Genomic DNA, 23385 nt, shown 5'->3' on the forward strand with positions numbered 1-23385 from the left:
GATGAGGGATGAGTTCCTGATTATTGTGACATTTTGGCATTTAAGATATTTGAAATACTTGCCTGGTCAAGGCACATATGGGAGTTGATGCTTCCAGCTCCTCCCCCCTTCTCTCTCTCTCTGTCTCTCTCTCTCCCTCTCTCTGTCCTCTCTAAAAATGAATAAAAAAAAATTAAAAAAAAAAAAAGATATTTGAAATACTTAAGATAACAATGTGTTGGAAGAGCTGATGCTCTAAATTTGAAATGTTTCGAGGAATTTAAAATTAGTTCTGTGATTTTTAATGTTAAAATGTCTAAGAAGGTTTAAGTTTGTAAACAATGACTATTTCAAATTTTTGATCTATTACATCTATGAGTTGAAAATTTAGACCCGTTAGTATCTGAATGCTTAGGAAGATTTCAACAGATTTTTGGTCTTTCCTGTTAGCTCTTAGAAGTGTTTGTACAAACCAAACAGATGAAATATGTAACTTCGAAATGTGGAAGGAAACTAGACTGTGTGTGAGCAGTGTTTTATGGTTAACAAATTAAAATTTTAATTCAGCACTGATCAAATATTAAGCCAATGTGTTCATATTTATATACAAAACCAACCAGTTTGTCGTTATATAACAAAACTCATAAATTGATCTTAAAGACACAAGACAAATTAGATTTTTTTAATGTACAGCTTTAATAAACCAAGATATTATTTAAAATACCAGGAACTAGAAGAATCCTTTTCAGTGCACAAAAGTCCTGGGAAGATGCTAAAATCCAGTGGACAGCATCTGTTCATGTCCATCCAAGCCCCAAAACTCAGAGAGTTTCCGGCCTCCATGAGATACAGGACTTGATACACACTGTAAGGCAGAGTTTATTCTTCACTCCTCCTTGCTGATGGGGGTGGAGGAACAGCAATGGTTGGGGCGTTCAGCTGGCAGAGGGAGGACCACCAAATCCAGTGGTTATGTCCCAAGCCCATCAGCCCTGATAGCACCAAGTAGAAGAGCTAGTGGTGGGCAGATGAGGATCCTTCTACTCTGGGAGTGAAGTTCAAATGGGACTCTGTTGGGCGCTTGCACACTATTGTTATTTTAAAATTGATTTTAAAATTTAACACACAGTAAAATGCACTCTTTTTGGTGTACAGTTTTGACAAAGGCACCGAGTCGTATAACTGGTGCCACGTTTAGGATACAGAACAGTTCCATCACCCCCCAAGTCCCCTCATGCTCTCCCTTTGTAGTCAGATCTATCCCCACCCCACCCCCATGCCTCCTTCACCCCCAGTAACCACAGATCTGGTCTCGACCCCTACCATTTTGCCTTTACCAGAATGTAATACAGATGGAATCATTCAGTAGGTAAGGTTTTGAGTCTGGCTTCTTAGCACTATGTGTTTGAGATGTACATTATTTCCAGAGTTTGTGGAATATTCCACGACGCCCCCACCTCAACGCCTCAGTCACACCAGGTTCATCCATCCTGCCGCTCTGCCCACCCTGCCTGGGATGTTGTAAAACATTTGCCAGCCCTTTGCATGCTTGCTTTTGAAGGCTTCTCCGCAGCATTTCAAACATATTAAAAAGCAGCCATTTTTTCATATTTGAGATTGTTGTAAAGTACCCGCACCTTAATTCCATAGGTTTATATAGAGACACCAAATCCAGATGAATTTTGAAGTTTTATTAAAGGAGATTTCTTAAATATGCCGGCCGCATATAGCTTACATGGGGCAATCTGGAAGGCCCAAATCATAGATCTTCGTAAAGTATTTTACAAAGGGGCTGTTTATACACCCTTGATTACACACATGGGCGGGGGAGAGCATGACATCATGGCATAAGCCAGGGGTCGGGAACCTATGGCTCGCGAGTCAGATGTGGCTCTTTTGATGGCTGCATCTGGCTCGCAGACAAACCTTTAATAAAAAAAATGTTAAAAATATAAAACATTTTCATGTATTACAATCCATTCATTTCCTACCACTCATGTTCCTGGTTGCGGGTGGCTGGAGCCAATCACAGCTGTCCTCCGGGACAACACCAAATTTTTATTGGATAATGCGTAAGGTACACCGGTCGTTGTATGGCTCTCACGGAATTACATTTTAAAATATGTGGCATTCATGGCTCTCTCAGCCAAAAAGGTTCCCGACCCCTGGCATAAGCTTACAACCTTTCTTTTTACCTATACAGGTTTGGGGAAAAGGATGAAGGGGGATGGGACAAAATTCATTAGCAATTTTACATTTGTCTATAGGATTCATAAAAAACGTTTTTACACATTAAAACTTATAAGGTAACACAATAGTAAAAATGTCATTCTACGTATTAAAAGATAATTCTATATTTTCTAGTGTTCAGTTGCCACTCCCTTGTTTAGAGATAATTACACGCTTTCAGGAGGGAAGGGGGAGTTTCCATGGCGCCTGGTGACAAATGCCTGTAAATGGTCCATCAATATAAGAAAAGGTTTATTTTAATCTTTCTCTTCCTGCACCTGGCTAGCTATTTATCTGCTTCTTTACAGGTGTGTGTGTGGGGGGGGGGACAGGAATTTAAATCTCCTTCCCCTCTTCATTTACAATACAATGCTATCGGCCATCCTGAGTTGGTGCTAATCTCATAACTACAGAAATCACATTACAGAATCTCTCTGCACGCCTAGCCCAAATTAATAAAATGTTCTTTAAGCTTCCTAAAATAGTAATATTAATTCTGTAGCTTTTTGGTATCTTACTACAAGATAACTTTTTTCTTGTCATTTTGAAGATCTTTAGACTTTGCTTTTGAAATTGATTTCGTGCTTGTCCCTTGGCTCCACTAAATTATCAAGAGAAAAAAAGAATTTAAAAAGCAAATATTGGATTTATCAATGAAGTTCACAGGATTGGAAACACACCGAATCACATTTATTTTTATTTTGCAACTTGCCACTTTTGGTATTTGCCAACACCATTTTTTCAGGTCTCAAATGTTTCTGTAGGCCCCTGGAAAGTCAAAGGCCCCGGGCACCATGCCCCAAGTGCCGGACAGAGCCTCACAACAATCCCATGACTGAAGGCATCATGGTTCCAACCTACACCGGTGAGAGGAGGAGATGGAAGACTGCTTTCTCTGAATCATAACAATGCCCCTTCTTAAAAAATCAAATGGCACAGTAGTTCAAATTAGTAAAGAGTTTATCTCACAAACAGACATACTGTGTGAAAAAGTGTGCAGATTTGTTCACTGCAGCAATACTGGTAACAGTACTGATAAGAGTCTATAAATAAGGGATTGCTTCTGCTGTGGTACATCCCACAATGGAATACTCTGCAGACATGAAGAGGGGTGAGGTAGATCTGTACATGCAAACACAGTTAAGATTTTCACAATTAAGTGAAAACACAAGTTGCAGAAAAGGAATGTAGAGTCTGATTACCTTCCTATAAAAGTGTAAGTTATTATGGTTTAGAAATGTTAGTAAATAGGCCCTGGCTGGTTGGCTCAGTGGTAGAGCGTCGGCCTGGTGTGCAGGAGTCCCGGGTTCAATTCCTGGCCAAGGCACACAGGAGAAGCGCCCATCTGCTTCTCCACCCCTCCCCCTCTCCTTCCTCTCTCTCTTTTCCCCTTCTGCAGCCAAGGCTCCATTGGAGCAAAGTTGGCCCAGGCGCTGAGGACGGCTCCATGGCCTCTGCCTCAGGCGCTAGAATGGCTCTGATTGCGGCAGAGCGACGCCCCAGATGGGCATTGCCCCCTGGTGGGCATGCCGGGTGGATCCCGGTCGGGTGCATGCGGGAGTCTGTCTGACTGCCTCCCCGTTTCCAACTTCAGAAAAATACAAAATAATAATAATAATTAAAAAAATAAAAATGTTAGTAAATGCATGGGAAATAAATTGAAGGTATATACCAAATTTAACCATGGTTACCCCCAAGGGAGGAGAGAGTTTCTGTGTGTGTGTACATGTGATTGGGGGAGGCTTTCATCAGTTACTTTATGTAACATGACATTCTTGCCATGAGCATTTATTACTTTGATAATCAAGAAAATTCAGCATTACTTTAGACGACCCAAACACAAGCAGGGCTATTGAAAGATGTGACTTGGATGTTCTGAATTCCCAAGTGCCCTGTGGATAAGTGTCAGACTGCCTTGGGTTAGCAGGTTCCTCGTCCCTTTCTCCCAAGGTCAAACCACCTAAAAACAACTCCTCTTTTCTTGAGGAGGAGAAAGAGGAGTCCTACAACCGATCTCCCATAGAGCAATAATCATCCACAAAAACCACAGTTGTCTTAGTTGAGAGTTTCTGGAAAACAAGACTTTCACACTGAGAAGATAAAGAGGGACTTGGTTGAGAAGGGAAATTGGAGGACGAGGCTAGAGTTCAAGTTCTGCATGGCTTCTGAAGACCTCCCAAGCCAATGACCACGTACCCGCTCCGGAGAGAGCCTTCCTGTCTGAAGGCCCTCGTACACCGGCAGATCAACACGGCGTCACCATGCCAGGTAGATCAACATGCACACACAAAGCACCATGTCCACAGGCATCTCGGAGACGTGCTCCTTACACTGAGGTATTGAGCTGCTATCTCAGAGGTCCGGGAGACCAACAGGAATTTGCAGGGCCTCATGAGAGAGCCTGCTTGAAGATACTAGGCCAGTGATGGAGCTAAGAGTACCAAGTCCGTCCATTCGGTGCCCCGTTGGCCTTACACAGTCTGCTGGTGGTAGGCCGGCAGGCCCTCACTTGCTGATGTCCAGGGGCGTGCACGGTCCCGAGCTCTCACTCCTGAGAAGTTGCTTGGATACGACAGAAGCTGGTCCAAGAGACAATGTGACACCCTGGTGGCTGAGGAGCCTTTTTGCTTTCTCCCCATAGTTACTTCAAAAACTGTGAGTGTCCACCCCTGGATTGCCATGGCCCCCTGTTCCAGACAAGCAGCAGAGAAGACAGAATGTTGTGTGGACCACGTGGCTTTTGTGGTGAATGAGCAGGGGCTCCATCCAGCCACCTGGGCACTTGGGTCTGCCTGTGGTTTCTGCTCTCTACAGGCAGTGGGAGGACGCAGGCCACCGCCAGACACTAGGCTGTACGGTGACCAGGCTGTTTCTGCTTTCGCTTCCCTGCGGCACAGCTGTCCCAGTTGGGAGGACGCAGGCCACCGCCAGACACTAGGCTGCACGGTGACCAGGCTGTCTCTGCTTTCGCTCCCCTGCGGCACAGCTGTCCCAGGTGGGAGGACGCAGGCCACTGCCAGACACTAGGCTGCACGGTGACCGGGCTGTCTCTGCCTTCGCTTCCCTGCGGCACAGCTGTCCCAGGTGGGAGAAATGGGAGCCAGGAAAGGCTCCCTTGGGAAACAGGTTGAGTTTGTTCACTTGACAAATTCAGCCGGTGCCTCCCCTCCACTCTTTCAGCGTGATCTGAAGCAGCCCGCAGATTGGAACCCGAGATCCCGGGCCCCAGCCCTGCCTCGGGACCACATGTTCAACCATCCTCTAAGGAAGATGCACTTTTAGAAGGGGCTTGGGAGCGGGGCAGGATTGAGGCGTGGAGTGGATATGGAGACAGGCACAAAGGAAAAGCAAAGGGGCTAAGGCATCTTCCTGAGTTCCCTGTTAAGTGACACTTACCTACCACCTACATCATGGTGACTCACCTGCTTTAGGATGGGTCAAGAGAGGACAAAGACGTGTTCAAGGCAAAGCCGGGCTTTCCTGGCTCACTGTCTCCTTGAATCACCTGCTGTTTTCCCAGAATGAGCTCACCATTCCTCCACAACGTCTCGTCTCTAGAGTGTCCTGATGCCTGACCAGGAGGTGGCGCAGTGGATAGAGCGTCAGACTGGGATGCAGAGGACTCAGGTTCAAGACCTCGAGGTCACCAGCTTGAGCGCGGGCTCATCTGGTTTGAGCAAAAAGCTCACCAGCTTCAACCCAATGTTGCTAGCTCGAGCAAGGGGTTACTCGGTCTGCTGAAGGCCCGCAGTCAAGGCACATATGAGAAAGCAATCAATGAACAACTAAGGTGTTGCAACGAAAAACTAATGATTGATGCTTCTCATCTCTCCGTTCCTGTCTGTCTGTCCCTCTCTCTGACTCTCTGTCTCTGTAAAAAAAAAAAAAAAAAAAAGTGTCCTTAAAACCACCCTCTGGAGCGTCCCCTCTGTCCTCCTGCTAGAACCTGCCACCAATGCTCTTCTGGTTCACTCAGTTGTCTGTGGCCACCGGTCTTGGTTAATGGCCCCTTCCATACTGAAAACTCTCCATACATTTCTTTTAAAATGTTTTATTCAGCAGTAATATATACTTTTAAAATTATAATATGTAACTGCTCATCATGCCATATATGCCCCCGTGCCCCCTGCGGTGGGGTCTGTGGTCTGCTGGAGAACCAGCGGCCACGGAACCCGGCACGGGGCACGGGGAGCAACAGAAACCAACAGCCATTCTGCATACCCTTCACATTTCCCATGCTTTCTGGGTCAGGAGGAAGTCAACAGGAAGCCAAAGGCGTGTGAACCCTTTACATTCGGAAGTGAGGTTTGATAAACGGTGAAGGGCTGCCCTTCGGTTGGTCTAGTTCGTGCTCGCCAAACCTGCCACCGTTTTGTGTCTGCTCACGGAACGTGATCTCTCTACACACGTTAAGACGTTTGATTTGGTTCTTGTCCTGCTTATGGAAAAGTGAGAGGAACCGCAACAGACCTGGGGAGAGATGGGAGGAGGGGAAAGACGCAATTAATCGATCTGACCGGGAGTAAGGACAGGCCTCCATTTGTGGTGGCTTCCTCCTGAAGAGGGCTGGGAACAGTATGTAAGCTGGACTTTCCCATGCCATTATGTGGAAAACCTAGTAAGAACCACGACTTTGGGTTCATCCAGTGACCTTTTCCAAGTTTCTCTCCATTAACAGAGGCAGTCTTTGCATGGCCTTCCGTGAGAGCAGGAGGAAAGTTCTGGACACCACGTGGGTGACCAAGTCTCTCCCCCTTCTCTGGTCCCGGACGCTGACCATTCTATGTACCCTTGCTACAAGCTCAGCAGTCCACCTCTAGATCCCCATCAGACCTGACCCAGTGTACTGAGGACAGCTCGGGATGAAGATGACAGGGGAAGGGCCACGTCCACTGATAAAGCAGCTCATACACAGGGCTGGAGAGAAGTCGGCGGACAGTGGTTTGCATGGAAAGACTCAGGTTATGTTACAATAGCTTTATGAACGCAAAACACCGCAGTGGCAGTGGAGCCACAACTGTAAACCTACTTTTGCCCTCTCCTGGATTTTTAACTCTTCCCTGGAAGCAGCTGTCTGGCATGGCCTGAGAGCCGCTTCTCCTGCCACGTCACGCCATGGAGTAGCAGGCAGAAAGACCAGCAGCAGGACTCCAGAAGTCTCAGGTGATGCTGTAGCATCGCGGGCAGGGCTGTGCACCTGGGCGGCTGCCCCACAAAACCTTGTCCCATGAACCTTCCTGGGGTAAAGGAAAGGCTCTGCTGCTTAGTGTATGAGACAGGTGTAAGGTTAAGAAATGGCTGTTCGCCTTCAAGCATTTCAGAAACTAACTTCCGAAGCGTCCAACTCCACAGTGGGATCAGTTGGAGAGAACATTAATTAAAGACACCACCATCTGCCAAACAATAGCATGTGCTGCCAGTGCTGCCAGAAACAGCACGGAGGGACTTTGATAAATGCAGAACACTGCCACTAAGGTCATGCAATAAAACAGGTTGGTCCCAAGACAGTGTCCAAGGGGGGCAATTCAGAAGCCAGTACCGAGAAGCAGCAATCCCTGTGGCACTCGTCCCACCTCTCCAGCCAAGTCTTCGCACCAAGGCAACTAACTGTAACCACCATACACAGCTCTGCAGCTCAAGGGTTAGCCCTCCTCTCCCCCGAGACAGGAAACACAAGCTTCAGGTCCTCAGAGCAACGGCTTGTCACCTCTTGGGAAGGCTGGTGATGACCGACAATTTTATTTATGCAAGCAGGATTTAACATGGCACTTTTCTTTCCTCTAAGGGCAGCAGCACAGAAATCATACACCAGTCGCCCAGTGATATACAGGGGTGGCCCCGTGTCTGGAGTAGTCACTTGTAAAGGATCACCAACCAGGCAGTGTTGCTTTTCTGCAAATAGATGGAAAGCCGGCTCCACGGTGCTTGAAGATTTGGATTTTGCCCCAACCTCTTAGTCACCATTTACAGCAAGAAAAGCCAGCAAGTGAAAAACTGTTAATTTATTGATTCAGTGAAAGTTTTTTTTAAAACAATCCTCAATACATGTAGTTCAGGAGTATCACATTTGTAGCACATTGTTGAGAGTCTCTACACAAAAGTACGCCCCGTCTGTACAACCCATCGCATCACTTCCCCAGCTTCGATGATACCTGCGTGGGGTCGTTTTCATCAACACATCCATGGAGCTCAAAAGCGCGTGTTATCCCCGGTTTCCTTGGCTGATGTTTCCCGTCACCCCCCTCCCCAAGTCCCACCCTGGGGTCAGTTTATGAAGGCAGCATTCAGTCTGAGATTTAAGCTCACTGACAAACTTTGGCTTCTTGTGTGCTGATGTCGACCCTGCTTTCAAAAGGGTTCATATTAAATGACCTTGACTTTGAGCAGTTATTATTACCCACTCCTATTCATTCGTAGGAGGGAAGTTTGCTTTGTCTTGTGGGTGCTCTGAACAAATTATTTCATCTGAACTGGCATTAAAGGAAACTATTAACTGGGCTCTTAGATCCATTTCAATGCATATATAAAAAATTCTTCCAACTGTTGCTTGTGTCACAAAAGTCTTGCTTCTACCTCAGCAATGCAGCACCTGGGAGAACCTGTCATTTCCCTGAGTGGACCCAGACGGAGCCCCACGGCCGGCTGCCAGCTCTCTGGGACTCTGTCTGCCTCGAGAGGGGAACCAGTCCCGGGGGCAGTGTCCATCTCAGGGCTCATGACCTCTGTGCCCTCCAGGTTCTCTCCTCAGGAAGGCACGCTCCCTCTTCAAGATCTACCTTTTGACCGTTCGTCTGATTGATTCCCTTTCTCCTCTTAACAGCCCAATGCCCTGGCCTCTCTCCTCGGCCCGAGGATCACGAGCTCCTGGCCCCTCCCATCAGTCTGACAGTACCTTCCTTCTCTGCAAGGGAAGACATCTGCTTTGCGCCTTGAGTACTGATGTGCTGGAGGATGTCTGTTAGGAGACCCAGCGGAGTGACTGATGTTAAGTGCCCCACAGAACTTAACTGTCACTCCTCGAACTGGTAAGAAGGCCCAGGAATGCTTGGTTTGCGTTATACATTTGATGGCTCCTCCCGCCCAGTCACCTACCACAGGCAGGACAGGAGCAGGCCAGCGGATATGATCCAGGGGAGAGTGAACTGCAAGTAAACCACAGGTGAAAAGATCAACAGTTCTGCTCTCCCCACAGGCCCCCGGGCTGGAGCAGATCCCTGCAGTTCTGGGCGCTGTGGTCAGTAGACTACGACACACCATCTGCATTTGGCATAGGAACCTTCTGGTCTCACCACACCGGGTCTATGTACTTAAACACAGGCAGTACCTGAGATGATAATGTAACACTACCCTGTCCCCATTTTTTTTTTTTTTTGCTTTTCTTTAGGAAATGGTAAGTCCTTATCATAGGCACTTTTAACCTGTTATAAGGTAATGGAGCAAACAAAATATCTAATGAGAACTACTGAGATGAATTTAAGAAATATGCTAACTGAAATGGATACTGGGTGGGTAAATCTACTATAGCTTAGTCTAATTATTTCACACATACTCTCTTTTTCTCTCTCTCTTGGAACTCTCGAAGACCATCTCCTAACCCAGGTGAATGCTCTAAAATCTCAGGGAAGCTAGGTCCATCTGGACACAAAATGGTTTTGGGGACAGGTGAAAGAGAAAAGGTCTGGACTGGACTCGCTTCAGTTTGGGGAAAGAACCTATAGTCACAGTCAGCCAGCAAACTGGGTGCCAAGACCAGACAGAAAGGAGTGAGCATTTTAAGCTCAGTTCTCTGTCTCTAAGGCATGAAGAGAGGTAAAAGTATAGGTGGTAGAAAAGTAAACTATGCATAAAAGCAGGCATTACTCCTGTGTCAAAGCTGCAGTTACAGAACCTGCAGACAGGCACGTGAACTGTCCGGCACCTGCTACATCGTGACCGAAGGAGAGGCAGGCACACCCAAACCACCCGACTCTTCTCCGGATGCTTGTATTGCCTCTGGGGACCCACGGGAAAGAAATGGGGTTACTACTTCACCGAGACCCTCTTGCGGGCTGCCCTGCCTGACCCAGACACGCAACTTCAAGGTATCAGAGGGGGCGTGGGGGACAAAGCAGGAGAGGAGAGGCTGGGGCAGGAAAGACACAGTGGCACATCTCCCTGATAATGACCAACAGTTCGGTGTTGCCTAAAAGGGCACAAGAAGGCTTCAGATAATCCAAAACACCGAGTTTTTGACACAGCGATACAGGTTCAGCCAACAGCTCATGTCCTGTCTTTGATTTTCAGGTAGAATAAATGTACACATTAATATACAGAAGGTGCAATGCAGGCAGGTAGTATTGGTGTGAGAACCTTAGCTGAATGCATTTCCTGGTTTGGGCATCTTTTTATTTTTTAAACTGTAAGTTCAACTCTATAATAAGAGTTATTTGTACTTTCAGTTCCCACCAACCAAATGACAAAAATAGAATCTACATTTACAGATAGGACCTGCTACCAATACCAATATGATTTTATTGGAATATGGAATGTAAACAGATGCTTTCAAACAAACAATCTAACCTTATAAAAACGTATGGCATTATTAAATAGTTAATAAATCCTAAACGTGCCGGGCGGCACACACCTCTAGCTCTAGCCTAGGTGTGGAAGTCTCCACAGCTGAGGTGTGGCTCTGCGGCTGGGGAGAGGGGACTGCTTGCAAACCACGTTGGTGACACGTCCCCCAAATGAAATCAGCTCTATTTTTGACCTTTTCAAACAAAACCTGGCTTCCCTTGCTCACGTGGAGGCTAGCCCGAGGGGCCCCAGGCACCGACACTTGCTGCGGGAGGCCCACTCCTGCCCCCAGCCCCTCGTGGCGCTCTCCTCCGTCGCGGGGGTTACGGGGCGCAGACACCGCCAGTCCCTGCACGCAAGAGGGACTCGGCCTCGCCATCACCTTCATGTGTCACCCATCAGAGCTTAACAATGCAATCACCCTGATTACAGCAGGAAATTCTTTCTCATGGGGAAAAAAAAGAGGCAAAAAATGGGCGGGGATGGGGAAGTGTATTTTCTTCACCCGGTAAGTCATTCCTGAATAAATTCTCATAGAACCTTTTCCTCCCTCTCCCTCCCTGACCTGCCTAAAGACTGCCCTTCCAGCTTTAGTCACGGTTGTGAACAAAAAGTCTTTGTTTCAAAGAGATGCATTAAAATAGGTGCACACACAGGGATATGCTGGGAAAGGTGAGGTTTCCTTACAAGGCTGCAAAAAACCAAAAAGCTACACAAAAAAATAGCAACAAGATTTTATGTTAGGCAAATCAACATAGGTTACAGTGAGCTCCAAGTTATGCACTTAGCATCTAACTTTTGATGAGACAGGTGCACCTGTGTTCATGGCATCACAAGGTTTAAAGTGACGTCTGCTGACATCAAAGGGGACTCATGAAAGGGACTGCAGTTTGTTTCCAAATGAATACACTTAGAAGGAAACTGCAGGGATGAGGTACATTTCCTAGAGAGCTCAGGTCATAAAAAAATACATAAAACATGGATTTGTAAAACAGTTGAAAGAAAAAATACTGTCGCTGTTTAAATGTCTCCGTCTGGTGAGGCTGGTGTCAGAGCAGACTGCTGACGTGGTGCTAAAACAGGAGCCTGCGTGTTGGCCGAGGAAACCCAGACCACGGTGGAATAGACAGGACGTCAGACCTCCCGAGCGTGCTGAGCGCCCGGGCTAACTGGACAGTGGTCTCCTGTTAAATACAGGCCGCTGTGCGACAGCTCCGAGTCTCGTGGCCCCCATGCATTCCACAGGGAGAGGCCCCTCGGACCCTGAACTAGGTGCACCATCTGGCTCGCTGCCGCGGCGGCAGCTCCCTGCAGACTAGGACTGGGGAGTTTCTTTCTTTTTGACAGACTTTTAGGTCTTTACTCTTCTTTGCGTTTAGAAGGAATGACTAGAATTTCTTTTTATCACACTGCAGTTTTCCTTCAAGATTTGTGTTTGGTTGGTTGGTTTATTGGCAAGCATCAATGCCGCATTACCCGTCGCCTTCCAGTCTTCATCGGGCTGCCGTGAGGCCACTGGAAAGTACAGCATTATCCGCACAGGGCTGCGACTGCTCCTTCACCACGGGGTCTGCAAGACAACGGGGCGGGGTCAGCGCCGCGGGCTGGCCAGCGGGGCGAGAGCGGCTACAGCAGCGAGAGGTGAGGGGACAGAAACACCAGACACCGCACGACGGTCCCGGGCGGGGCGCGTGCTCTTACCCTCCCCCGGAGCACAAGCTCATCGCCTGAGACTCCCGGGAAAGAGCAGCAGGTACCCATTTCCCGCTGCTCAAAACTTCTCCTCATTTTCTTTCTTTTATCTATTGGTTTTACAGAGAGAGAAGAGAGGTGGGGGGAATGAGAAGTATCAACTCATAGTTGCTTCACCCCACTTGTTCACAGAATGCTCGTCGCGTGTGCCTTAGCCGGGCAAGCTCAGGATTTCGAACCAGTGACCTCAGTGTCCCAGGTCAACGTTCTATCCACTGCACCACCACAGGTCAGGCTCTACTAATTTTCTTACGTGTTATTTCCCTCAAATACTAACATTATACTCAAACTCCAATTTCTTCAAAGCACGTGCAATAATAAGCCCTTCAGAGGAAAGGGTGAATAGAAAGAGCCATTAAAAGGCCTAGCCATTTTAAGCAATAGCAGTTAATTTCTTTTGAAATAGAAGTATGATGTATATTCAGAAAAGTAAACATATCAAGAATTACCTATTGTAAACACCAGTGATCTTAATTTATCATAACTCAAAGGGCGGGAACAGCTTTCTGTGCCAGCAATTGGAAGGAGGACAGACAAGCTCAGACCTTTTCAATTTGCTGTCTACTAATGCTTGTGGGCCAGCATGTTCAAGACCACACTGCGATGTCATCCTCAGGCAAGCTTCAGTTCATCTCCAGAGAAGGAAAGAGGAGGAAAGAGGGCACTTTTGTCCAGCAACAGGGAGGGTGCAAGTTTTTATCTCGCTTCAGCTAGTGAACTGAGGTGAGTCTCGTTAACTGCTTTATTCTCAGTCTTCCCTGGCTGGACTTAATTATCTCACCCAGTGAGTAATAGAAGTGTGAGACGTGCGTTATCAGTGGGGAGAACTCCACGCAGGAAGAAGCAACCACGTAAATGGAATTTATAAACATCCTCTAAAGTGAGGCTTAAGAAGTCAGTAATTCAGACAGAATTTTAGTGAGGTCTTTCCATACCTGCTTTCCTTTCCTCAAATTCCTCTTACTTATTTAACTTATTTCTTCTTTAAAAATATACTATTAGGCTACATTATTTTCAACTAATCACTTATTTTTTATGGGGCGAGGGCAGGGATCTTTGATTAGGTTTCCACATAAATGCACATACTTGAAAATAAACTTTAGGTATTTGTGATCTATGGACTCGGGGCCATGGGAAATGGTCTATGAGCCCAGACTCAAGGGAGCTACAGCAGCGAACAAGCAAATACCCTTGGAGATCAAGAAACAGATCTGCCAACTTGTCTCAATAGTCTAGAACTAATGAGGCCAAATTCCAACGGCATTCAATCCGAATACCTAGAATTCTCTGGACTGGCCTCAAAGACAAAGGGGAGAAGTTTTCCTTTAATAAACAGGTCCCCCAAAAAGCGCCCCAGAGACTCACAGAAGTATGGGTGCTCCATGGCCTCTTTGGCAGTCAGTCTCTGTTGATGGTCGTATCGCAGAAGTTTGTCCAGAAGATCTAGGGCCTCCGGGCTAACGAGGTGTCTGTTTTCACTATGGATAAAGTTTTCCCAACGTTTCCGTGAATGTCTGAGAAGAAAAGGGAAGAGTTCATATTTTGAGATTAAATTCAGCAAGAATCCTTACATAGTAGGGCTAAAACCAACAAAATCTTGGAATGCTGCACTGATTTCCTGCCCATAAAATCTCATTCTTGCTGCTCCGGCCCACACCCATAGTTAAAGTCACAGCATCCTCAAACCGTGCTCGGTGTCTGATAAACAAAGCATCTGATTTGGCTCTGGCCAGCTGGCTCAGCAGTAGAGCATCGGCCTGGCGTGTGGAAGTCCTGGGTTCAATTCCCAGCCAGGGCACACAAAAGAAGCGCCCATCTGCTTCTCCACCCTTTCCCTCTCTCCTTCTTCTCTATTTCTCTCTTCTCCTCCCGCAGCCAAGGCTCCATTGGAGCAAAGTTGGCCTGGGCGCTGAGGATGGCTCCATGGCCTCTGCCTCAGGCGCTAGAATGGCTCCGGCTGAAACGGAGCAACACTCCAGAGCATCACCCCCTGGTGGGCATGCTGGGTGGATCCCAGTCAGGCACATGTGAGAATCTGTCTGCCTCCCCACTTCTATCTTCAGGGGAAAAAAATCTGATTTGGATGTAAACGTTTTAGATGGCTTTTTATCAATTCTGAGTGAGGCCCGGAGTGACTGAGTAACTTTTATTACTCAGCAGCTATATTTAGAAAGCCACTGCCTTAGAAACATGCAAGTTTCATAAAATACTGTAAAATACTCTTTGAAAATTTTCAACACATTAACTTTCAACACTGCCTGAAAATATGCTTTAAAATGAGCTACTTTAGCTTGACCAAGTGGTGGCACAGTGGATAGAGCATCGGACTAGGACACAAAAGACCCAGGTTCAAACCCCCATGGTCACCGGCCTGAGCGTGGGCTCATGTGGCTTGAGCACAGCTCACCAGCTTGAGCAAAGGGTCGCTGGCTTGAGCGTGGGATCATAGATATGACCCCATGGTCGCTTGCTTGAGCCCAAAGGTCACTGGCTTGAAGCCCAACATTGCTGATTTGAGCCCAAGGTCACTGGCTTGAGTAAGGGGTCACTCACTCTGCTGTAGCCCCCCCCCTCTGGTCAAGGCACATATGAGAAAGCAATCGATGAACAACTAGGGTGACACAATGAAGAATGGATGCTTCTCATCTCTCCTTTCCTCTGTGTCTGTCCCTATCTGTCCCTCTGACTCTCTCTCTGTCAAAATAATAATAAAAAATCAGCTACTTTATAGAAAATACATTATACAGAACAGAAACTGTCTCTTATTCAAAGAATCACAACTAAGATTTTCCATTAAGATAAGTATACGCTATACCAGAGAACTTTTTCCTATAACATTAAATTTTTGTCTTACATTTTCTATTGATAGATAGGCTATCTCTTAGAGAAGTCAAGTTATTAGAAGACATATGTAAACAATGCCCAAATGTCTCAAAATAAGAACTGTACAGAGGGAAGAAGATGGCTATTTCAGGTCTGATACTGAGAGAGGAAAGAGCTCTAGAAAGTGACTCTGGCTAACTAGTCCCCTTGTGCAGCGGGGGAGTCCCTGTCCCGCCCCACTCTCTTACTTACTGTCCCAGAATATCGTTGAAGTGCGGGTCTAGGTCTATGTGGTACTTCTTCAGGTACCCGTACAGCTCGTCTGTACCCAGAACCTTGGCAATGCGAACAAGCTGAAACACAGAGCAAACTGACCAAATCACTGAGCACAGAGCTCACTGCACGCCCGTGAGGACGCTGCGACGAGGAATCGGGGCTTCCCCACGACTACACCTCTAGGGCCACGGCCACGGAGTTTACATGAATGCTGCTTTCCCAACTGTCTTTAAAACCATGCAACTTATAACAATCATCTTCTAATGATTACGGGGACAGCACAATCTAATGACGAGAACCTAGTTTATTAGACAGGGAGAGGCCTGATTTCACAGGCTCACTCTGAAGATGGGCTTAAGAAAGATGGCAATAGCTCTCTTTGGGGACCTGGTAACAGCAGGCAGAGTACTGTGATGTTCTTCACCCTGAAGAAAAGTTTGTATGCAGACACGGGGTGACAGTTAATGGCTCAAGGATAGCACCCTCTCCAGGGATGCCCCTTTCCTGGCATCTGCCCTGCAGTGAGTACGAGCCAGGCGGTGTCTGCTCACCTGGTCATAGTTGTCCTGTCCGTGGAAGAAGGGTTCCTTTCTGAAGATCATGCTTGCTAACATACAGCCCAAACTCCACATGTCCAAGCTATAATCATACATCTGAGGAAAGAAGGACAGTCAGTCAAGGGTATTAATTTTCCTGAGTCAAAATAAAAGACAGCAAGCGAGAGGGGTAGCTGAGAAAAACCTGAAATTATTATTTTGGGGTGGAATAAAGACTAAGTTTTCAGAGTATCCAAATTGGCTAGATGAAACCAGGAAACCCCCTGAGAAGCCATAAGGAAACGTGACAAGAGCACAGAGGCACTTTACAAACACTTACTTGGTAGTCCACAAGGAGCTCTGGTCCCTTGAAGTACCTGGACGCCACACGGACATTGTACTCCTGAGCAGGATGGTAGAACTCTGCGAGACCCCAGTCTATCAGTCGCAGCTACAAATATGACAGAAATAAAACATGTGGAAGTAATGTTTCTAGATGCCTGTGCCTTAGAACAAGGTTGCACCACATTAGATAATTATTTGGTCACATGAAAAACGTTAACAAATGCACTGGCTAAAAAAATTATACTTTCAGCAGCTGGGTAAGAAGTCATTTCTAGAGCAGGCAGTCAGAATCTTATCTGCTTTTTCTTGTTTTAAGTTTAAATTAGCCTGGCTTACTCTCTTGAGATCAATAGAGCTTAAAGCTTTTTTCCTGGCTTCATACCACTTGGATGTGTAACACATTCTCCCATCATTATAAGCTGTGGTCATAACAGCAAGAATGGGGACATATGCCCAACTCCAGAATTGAGGCACTGCTCTAACTTCCCATTAACCTACTACTAGTTGATTCATTTACTCACCAATCAGAGACAACCAGAATTGGACATGGAAAATGGGAGGGACCCACGCAAACTTTAAGGCCAGGCAGACTGGTCTGAGGGGTCAGTAAAAACCATCAGCTGTAGTTTCTTTCTTGAGGCCCCCCAGAAAACCATGACCACAATTAACCAGTGACCATAGGCTCAGCTGTCCACTTCCCTTGTGTACTGTGCTTATGCACAGTGGACACCAACAGCGGAGACTGGAGAACAACTGTATGTCCAGCCTGCCAGAGAATGCAGCACGGGTCACCAGCCACCGCCTAGGCACTGGCCAGCGTGGTCTAAGCCTCGCAATGAAAGGCTTGCTGCTGCCTGGCTGTAATGGTACCTTTTTCTGTTGGTGATCTATCATGACATTGTGAGGTTTCACATCCCTGTGCATGATTCCCTTGCTGTGGCAGTAATCCAGAGCCTATTAGGTAAGAAAGCACAGAGAAAAGTAAGCAAACCCTCTACCGCCCCCCAATGCAAATCATATTCTTGTTTGTGATAACTTGACTGGTAGTCTCCCAGGGGCAGCTTATTGTCTGTAACAAGAGGAGAAAGATGCTTCAGAAGGCACCCCTTGCTCTCTGTGCACCGTGCTGGCAGCCGGTAGAGGGGGCTGTGGAGGGGATGGCAAGGCTGTGATGGAGGTGTCTAAGGGGAAATGATACACTTCTCTCCTACTTGCAGCTGGTAGCAACTGACCAGCCACCTGGATTTAGAATTCATACATTTAATCTGTTGTTCTAGTTTGACAACTTAAAACCAGATCTGGGAACCTCACTGGAACCACCTCCCATAGTGGTTCAAATGACATGCGCGAGTCCATGTGGACATGAAGAATGACATCTAAATATATCTTTCAACAGGGCTTGTTTTTTAAAAAAGCGTCCCATGTGGATTTTTTCTAGATTAACACACATTCTAATATTAGTATTTTCTTTACCACCACCACAATCCAGTTTCAGGATTTTCCCATCATCCCAAGCACTCCCCATAAACTGGCCTGCACTCACTCCCCAGCCCCTCTGCCCTCTGCCCCTCCTCCCCCCCCTCCCCTCTCCCCCAACCACTGACCTGCACAGAAGGAAATACAAAACCCAGTGCTGTCTCCCTCCTCCGGCACCTGCCTACCCTACCCCTCGCTGAGTGGGACTGCACTGCACAAGCGAGCATACTGGTTGGGGGATATTTGGGCTTCCCTTTCTGGCTATTACAAATCTGCTGCTAATGTGCAGGTCCAAGTCTCTGAGATGACATGTGCTTTCATTTCTCTTGCGTAGATTCTAAAGTGGAAGTGCTGGATTGCACGTATGTTTACTTTAAACTTTTAAAAAAAGTCTACCTAGTTGTTTTCCAAAGTAGCCACACATGGTTCATTCCCACCAGCAACATCTAAGGCTCCCATTTCTCTACATCAGGGGTCCCCAAACTTTTTACAAGGGGGCCAGGTCACTGTCCCTCAGACCAGTGGAGGGCTGGACTATAAAAAAAACTATGAACAAAACCCTATGCACACTGCACATATCTTATTTTAAAGTAAAAAAACAAAACGGGAACAAATACAATATTTAAAATCAAGAACAAGTAAATTTAAATCAACAAACTGACCAGTATTTCAATGGGAACTATGCTCCTCTCTCTGACCACCAATGAAAGAGGTGCCCCTTCCGGAAGTGCGCAGGGCCGGATAAATGGCCTCAGGGGACCGCATGCAGCCCACAGGCCGTAGTTTGGGGACCCCTGCTCTACATCCTCACTAACACTTGCCATTGTTCGCCCTTCTGATGACAGCTGTTCCACGGGTTTGAAGTGGTATCTCACTGCGGTTTTGATTTGTACTTCCCTAATGAGTGATCAAGTTGAACATCTTGTGCTTATTCATCATCCTGTATCTTCTTTGGACAAATGTTAATTCAAGTCTTTCACCCATTTTGTATTTGGTTTTTGTTTTTATTGACTTAAGTTATTTCCCCTGTGTCCCGGCGCCTGAGGATAGAGCCGGCAGATGGAAACCACAGGCACCGAAGACATGACACGGAGGGGCCGGAGCCCACCGCTCTGCCTCCGTACATTACGGGGACTGGGACCGCACGCCCAACCCCGCCAAGAAGAGGAGGCTTGTTTTGTTTGAAATAGTAAACAAATAAAAGTTTGCTCCTAAAGCTCCCTTTTCTTATACAAATAACTGTTTTCATAAGTTTCAACGTAAAGCCCCTGACTGGTCTTGAAAAGCACCGGAAGCCACCCGAGTCCCATAGTGTACTCCGTGTTAATAATGATAGCAACCCATACTCTCATGTGCTCGGCACTGAGTGATCTTGGTGGTTTGCCATTAGACAAGATTAGGGTTTCTCAGCCCTGGTGCTGCTGCACCTTGGATCAAGAACTCTTCACTGCGGGAGCTGTCCCGCACACTGTAGGTGTTCAGCAGCACCCCCGCCACTACGGGCCAGATTACAGTAACACCCTGCCAACTGTGACAACCAAAAATAGCTCCAGACTGCCAAATGTCCTCTGGGGGACAAGCTAACCTGATTGGGAACCACTGGACTAGACTAGCAAGGGCAGTCTAGGTATCTTCATGTGGGCAGGAAGACATAAACTAGAGAACTGTCCCCAGCATCAGATTCCAGAATAAGCAAATTTTGCTTTCCCTATACATGAGAGTATACAGTGTCTGGTGCTTTTTATATGATGGCCAAGAACAGGCAAAACTAAACTAGTGGTAGAGGTGAGAACATAATCTTCAGAGGACGGGATACCAAATAGATGGGGTACAAGAAAGTCTTTTGGGGTATTCATAACATTCTCCAACGGGACTTCCTGCAATACCAGGAATATTCTCTATCTGCACTGTCCAATATGGGAGCCACTAGCCACAGGAGGCCAATGGGTACTTGAATGTGAATAGCACAGCGAAAGAACTGAATTTTTAAGTTTACTTAATTTAAATACCTACCTGCAGACAGCATAGTTCTGTGTAGATTTAGGGGAAAGTTTTCCATAGGTAAAACCCAAAAATCTGTACACTTAAGATTCATTCACTTCACTTATGTAGGTTCTATTTCAATTTACTTTCCTCTTTGTTTTGCATTACAACGAAGTTGCAGCGAGACCCCACAGTGGCTTTGTGGCAGTGCGTCTGACACCAGGGCTCCTGGGACGCCCCGGCGGAGCCCGAGCCACATCAGACTGCACAGCTCACTGAGTCATTGGGCAGTTACGCTGCAGCCCGCAACCTCAGTTTCTACATTTCCAGTGAAGTTAAATGTTTGCTCTTCTCCATCCCTGTTTATATCCCCCCCCCAAGAGAAAGTCTAGCAAGTGTTGATTATTTTGCCTAGTCTCTGCCCATATGAATCAGGACCACAAGACCTGGGATGTGAAAAACACCTAATAAAAGGAAGTTCAGTAAAAGAATTCTGGTCAGTTTACTGGTCAGACTCCCTGTTGAGCTACTGGCATGCTTTTACATTCCTTGGGGAATTCTTTCAGTTTTAAAACCTGGTCATTTCTGACCACTAAGCACGAAAGATGGTGTGCCTCATTAGCAGGAAAGGAAGTATGCACAGGGCCTAGCTGCTACCTCTAGAAAACAGGACAGACTCGCTCTCCCCCACCACGCCCACACCCTTTTCCCCTCTCAGCCCTGCATCTCCTAAATTCTAAGGGCCCCCAAGAGACCTGCAATCGAGGATCTCGAGGATCGGGGGCAGCAGCAGCTCATCCTGGGCTCACCCTCTGAACGTGTCTCCAAGGCCCCTTTACTCTGACTTTTCAGAGTGCCAACAGCAGCCCTGCCTTGGGTCACTTCTGTCACTGTGACTTGTATTTTTCAGTGAGTCAGAGCACCCTCACCTAGGCTCTCTCCTGTTGCTTCTTCTATCCTAATCCCTTCCTTGTTTCACTGTCCCAGATTTAATAAACGTACTCTCAAAATTTAAAATAAATAAATGAAACACAGGACATCAGACGCAGAGTGCCACCGGAATGACCAGCCTGTGAACATCGGTATCACTGGGATGTCTTGACCTGATCTAAGGACACCTGTGCTAAACTTTTAACCCTTACTTTCAGAGTGCTAGCCTGCCACAAAATCTTAGTATATTACTTTTCAAAAAAAAAAAACCATCTGTGGGACCTGGATTGCAGATCCCCAGGGCGAACGCACAGATGGCTCTGAAGATACCCGCAGGGCCTGGGCTGCCCGACCGTCCGCAGGACCTGGCACTGCATTCGTCCCCCACTCCCATTTGGGAAGACACGAGGACGGACACATCGAGCTCTACCTTTGCCATCTTTCTGCTCTTACTGGCAAAAGAAAAGACCCATTAGACCTAAGATTAAAACCTTAACGTCACCACCTTGGCTCTAATGACAAATGGTTTGTGCAAGTGCTTGTAAGAAAACACATGCACACCTGGACTGTGGTGGCGCAGTGGATAAAGTGTCAACTTCAAATGCCGAGGTTGCCAGTTCGAAACCCTGGGCTTGCCTGGTCAAGACACATATGGGAGTTGATGCTTCCTGCTCCCCCCCCCCCTTCTCTCTCTGTCTCTTTCTCTGTCTCTCCTCTCTAAAAAAATGAATAAAAATAATTAAAAAAACAAACAAACACATTCACATCAGAGCTAGATCTTCAAAATCCCATTCCCTAAAGCTCAGCCTTAATTTAACTTGGTATTTTGTTCAAGCAACTATTCACAATCCCATCAAAACTCCACCCTGGCAAATTTCTTCAATAATTCCAACACTTGAGTCACTTTCACATTCTTTTAGCAGCTCTTAATTTGAAATTCACACTTTCTCCAGAACTTTAAATAATAGTGTATATTTACACATTCACTTTGGGAGTTAGTTCATTGATTTCTTTAGATTCTTAGTGATCTGCAACACTAAAAAACTTAGGAATACTGGTCTATTCCATTTTACAAACCTTTTTTAGAATTCTTTACCCAAGTGTTTACTTAGACAAATTAAGAGATCATTTCACCACCAATGGGTAACATTTGAAAATTTAAATTAAGTTTTGGGATTAGTAACTCACCTAGAAAGTCCACCCATCAACTCTCCCTGCATGTCCAGGTTAACTAGCCAGGGCTAGAGGGGCAGGCTTGAGGTCGGGCTGTCTCATATAAGACAGGGATCACAGACCTGACTGGAAGGCTCAGCTGCTTAGAGCATTGTCCCAATGCATAGAGGTTGCCAGTTCAATCCCCAGTCAGGGCACATACGAAACAAATTGATGTTTCAGTCTCTCCCCTGCCTCTTTCTCTCTAAAAATCAATTAAAAAAATTATAACGAAGGGGATTACACGAAATGGCAAGAAAAATATGGCCAGGAACGCCTGCCATCCCGGTATGCATGTCCTGCCACAATATGACTTCAATGCTCTGCCCATCAAGAGGCGGGATCTACTTTTCACCCTCAGTCTAGGCTTGGCCACATGATTTGCTCTGGCCAACGATTAGCAAACATAGCAGAGGCTTGCAAAGCACTTATACATCAAGATTTGCCCTCTCTTGCTGCTAGGAGGACGAGACCTCAGTTCTTCCCGCGGGCACCCCAGACACGTGAAGAACTTCCTGGACCATCTTGACCAACCAGCCCCTGTTAAGTTTTCCCAGACCAAAAGTCACCCAGCTAACTGACGGAATGATGAGAATTATTTTTCAAAAGTCTTTAAGTGTGGCCTGACAGGGCGGTGGCACAGTGGATTGAGCGTCGGGCTGGGATGTGGGGGACCCAGGTTCGGGACCCCGGGGTCGCTGGCTTGGGTGCAGGCTCATCTGGTTTAAGCGGGGCTCACCAGCTTTAGACGGGGGTCGCTCAGTCTGCTGTGGCCCCCCGGTCCGGGCACGTGTGAGAAATCAATCAATGAACAGCTAGGGGGCCGCAGTAGGGAGTTGGTGTTTCTCATCTCTCTCCTTTCCTGTCTTTCTGTCCCTATCTGTCCCTCTCTCTGACTCTGTCTCTGCCACACACACATAAAAGAAAAAAGTCTTTAAGTGTGGGTGATTTGTTACGCATGAAAACGAACAGTAAATACTCATTAAGCAGCAGAAGGAAAACCCAAGGGGCACAAGAGCTCTGAAGGAGGTTCTAGCCTCTGGTGTAACATCTTTGGTACCCCTTGACTTTGCCATCTTTCTCAGTTCCACTGCAAGTTTCTATGTAAAGAACTCATAATGGGCCTGACCTGTGGTGGCACAGTGGACAGAGCGTCAACCTGGAACGCTGAGGTCACCAGTTCGAAACCCCGGGCTTGCCCGGTCAGGGCACACACAATCTGGTAAAGTTGCTGAAACAAGCCATCAATCAGAGAACAACAGGAGTGTGGCAACTGTGAGTTGATACT

The 23385-nt window shown here is 46.7% G+C and overlaps 1 protein-coding gene and 1 non-coding gene across 4 annotated transcripts in view; both read right to left on the reverse strand.

Moving 5' to 3' along the window:
- Positions 1-6243: 6243 nt before the first annotated feature.
- Positions 6244-23385, reverse strand: part of CSNK2A2 (casein kinase 2 alpha 2) — a 40937-nt gene continuing 23795 nt past the window's right edge. Inside the window, exons 6-12 of one of the 3 annotated variants that reach the window (XM_066244102.1) lie at positions 17367-17450; positions 16492-16602; positions 16167-16268; positions 15592-15692; positions 13882-14030; positions 12241-12334; positions 6244-6678 (exon numbers count right to left, since the gene is read on the reverse strand). In XM_066244102.1, the coding sequence (XP_066100199.1) occupies positions 12258-12334; positions 13882-14030; positions 15592-15692; positions 16167-16268; positions 16492-16602; positions 17367-17450 (624 nt within the window). In that variant the 3' untranslated portion in view covers positions 6244-6678; positions 12241-12257. Of the gene's footprint in view, positions 6679-8190; positions 12335-13881; positions 14031-15591; positions 15693-16166; positions 16269-16491; positions 16603-17366; positions 17451-23385 lie in introns of those variants that run through there. The other 2 variants (XM_066244101.1, XM_066244103.1) reach the window with 2 other exon arrangements.
- On the reverse strand, positions 18999-19143 carry LOC136313781 (small nucleolar RNA SNORA57). Its single transcript, XR_010727218.1, has one exon. It is a non-coding gene; the product is annotated as a small nucleolar RNA SNORA57 (small nucleolar RNA).

This window comes from Saccopteryx bilineata, chromosome 9, assembly GCF_036850765.1.
Source record: "Saccopteryx bilineata isolate mSacBil1 chromosome 9, mSacBil1_pri_phased_curated, whole genome shotgun sequence".
NCBI lineage: Eukaryota > Metazoa > Chordata > Mammalia > Chiroptera > Emballonuridae > Saccopteryx > Saccopteryx bilineata.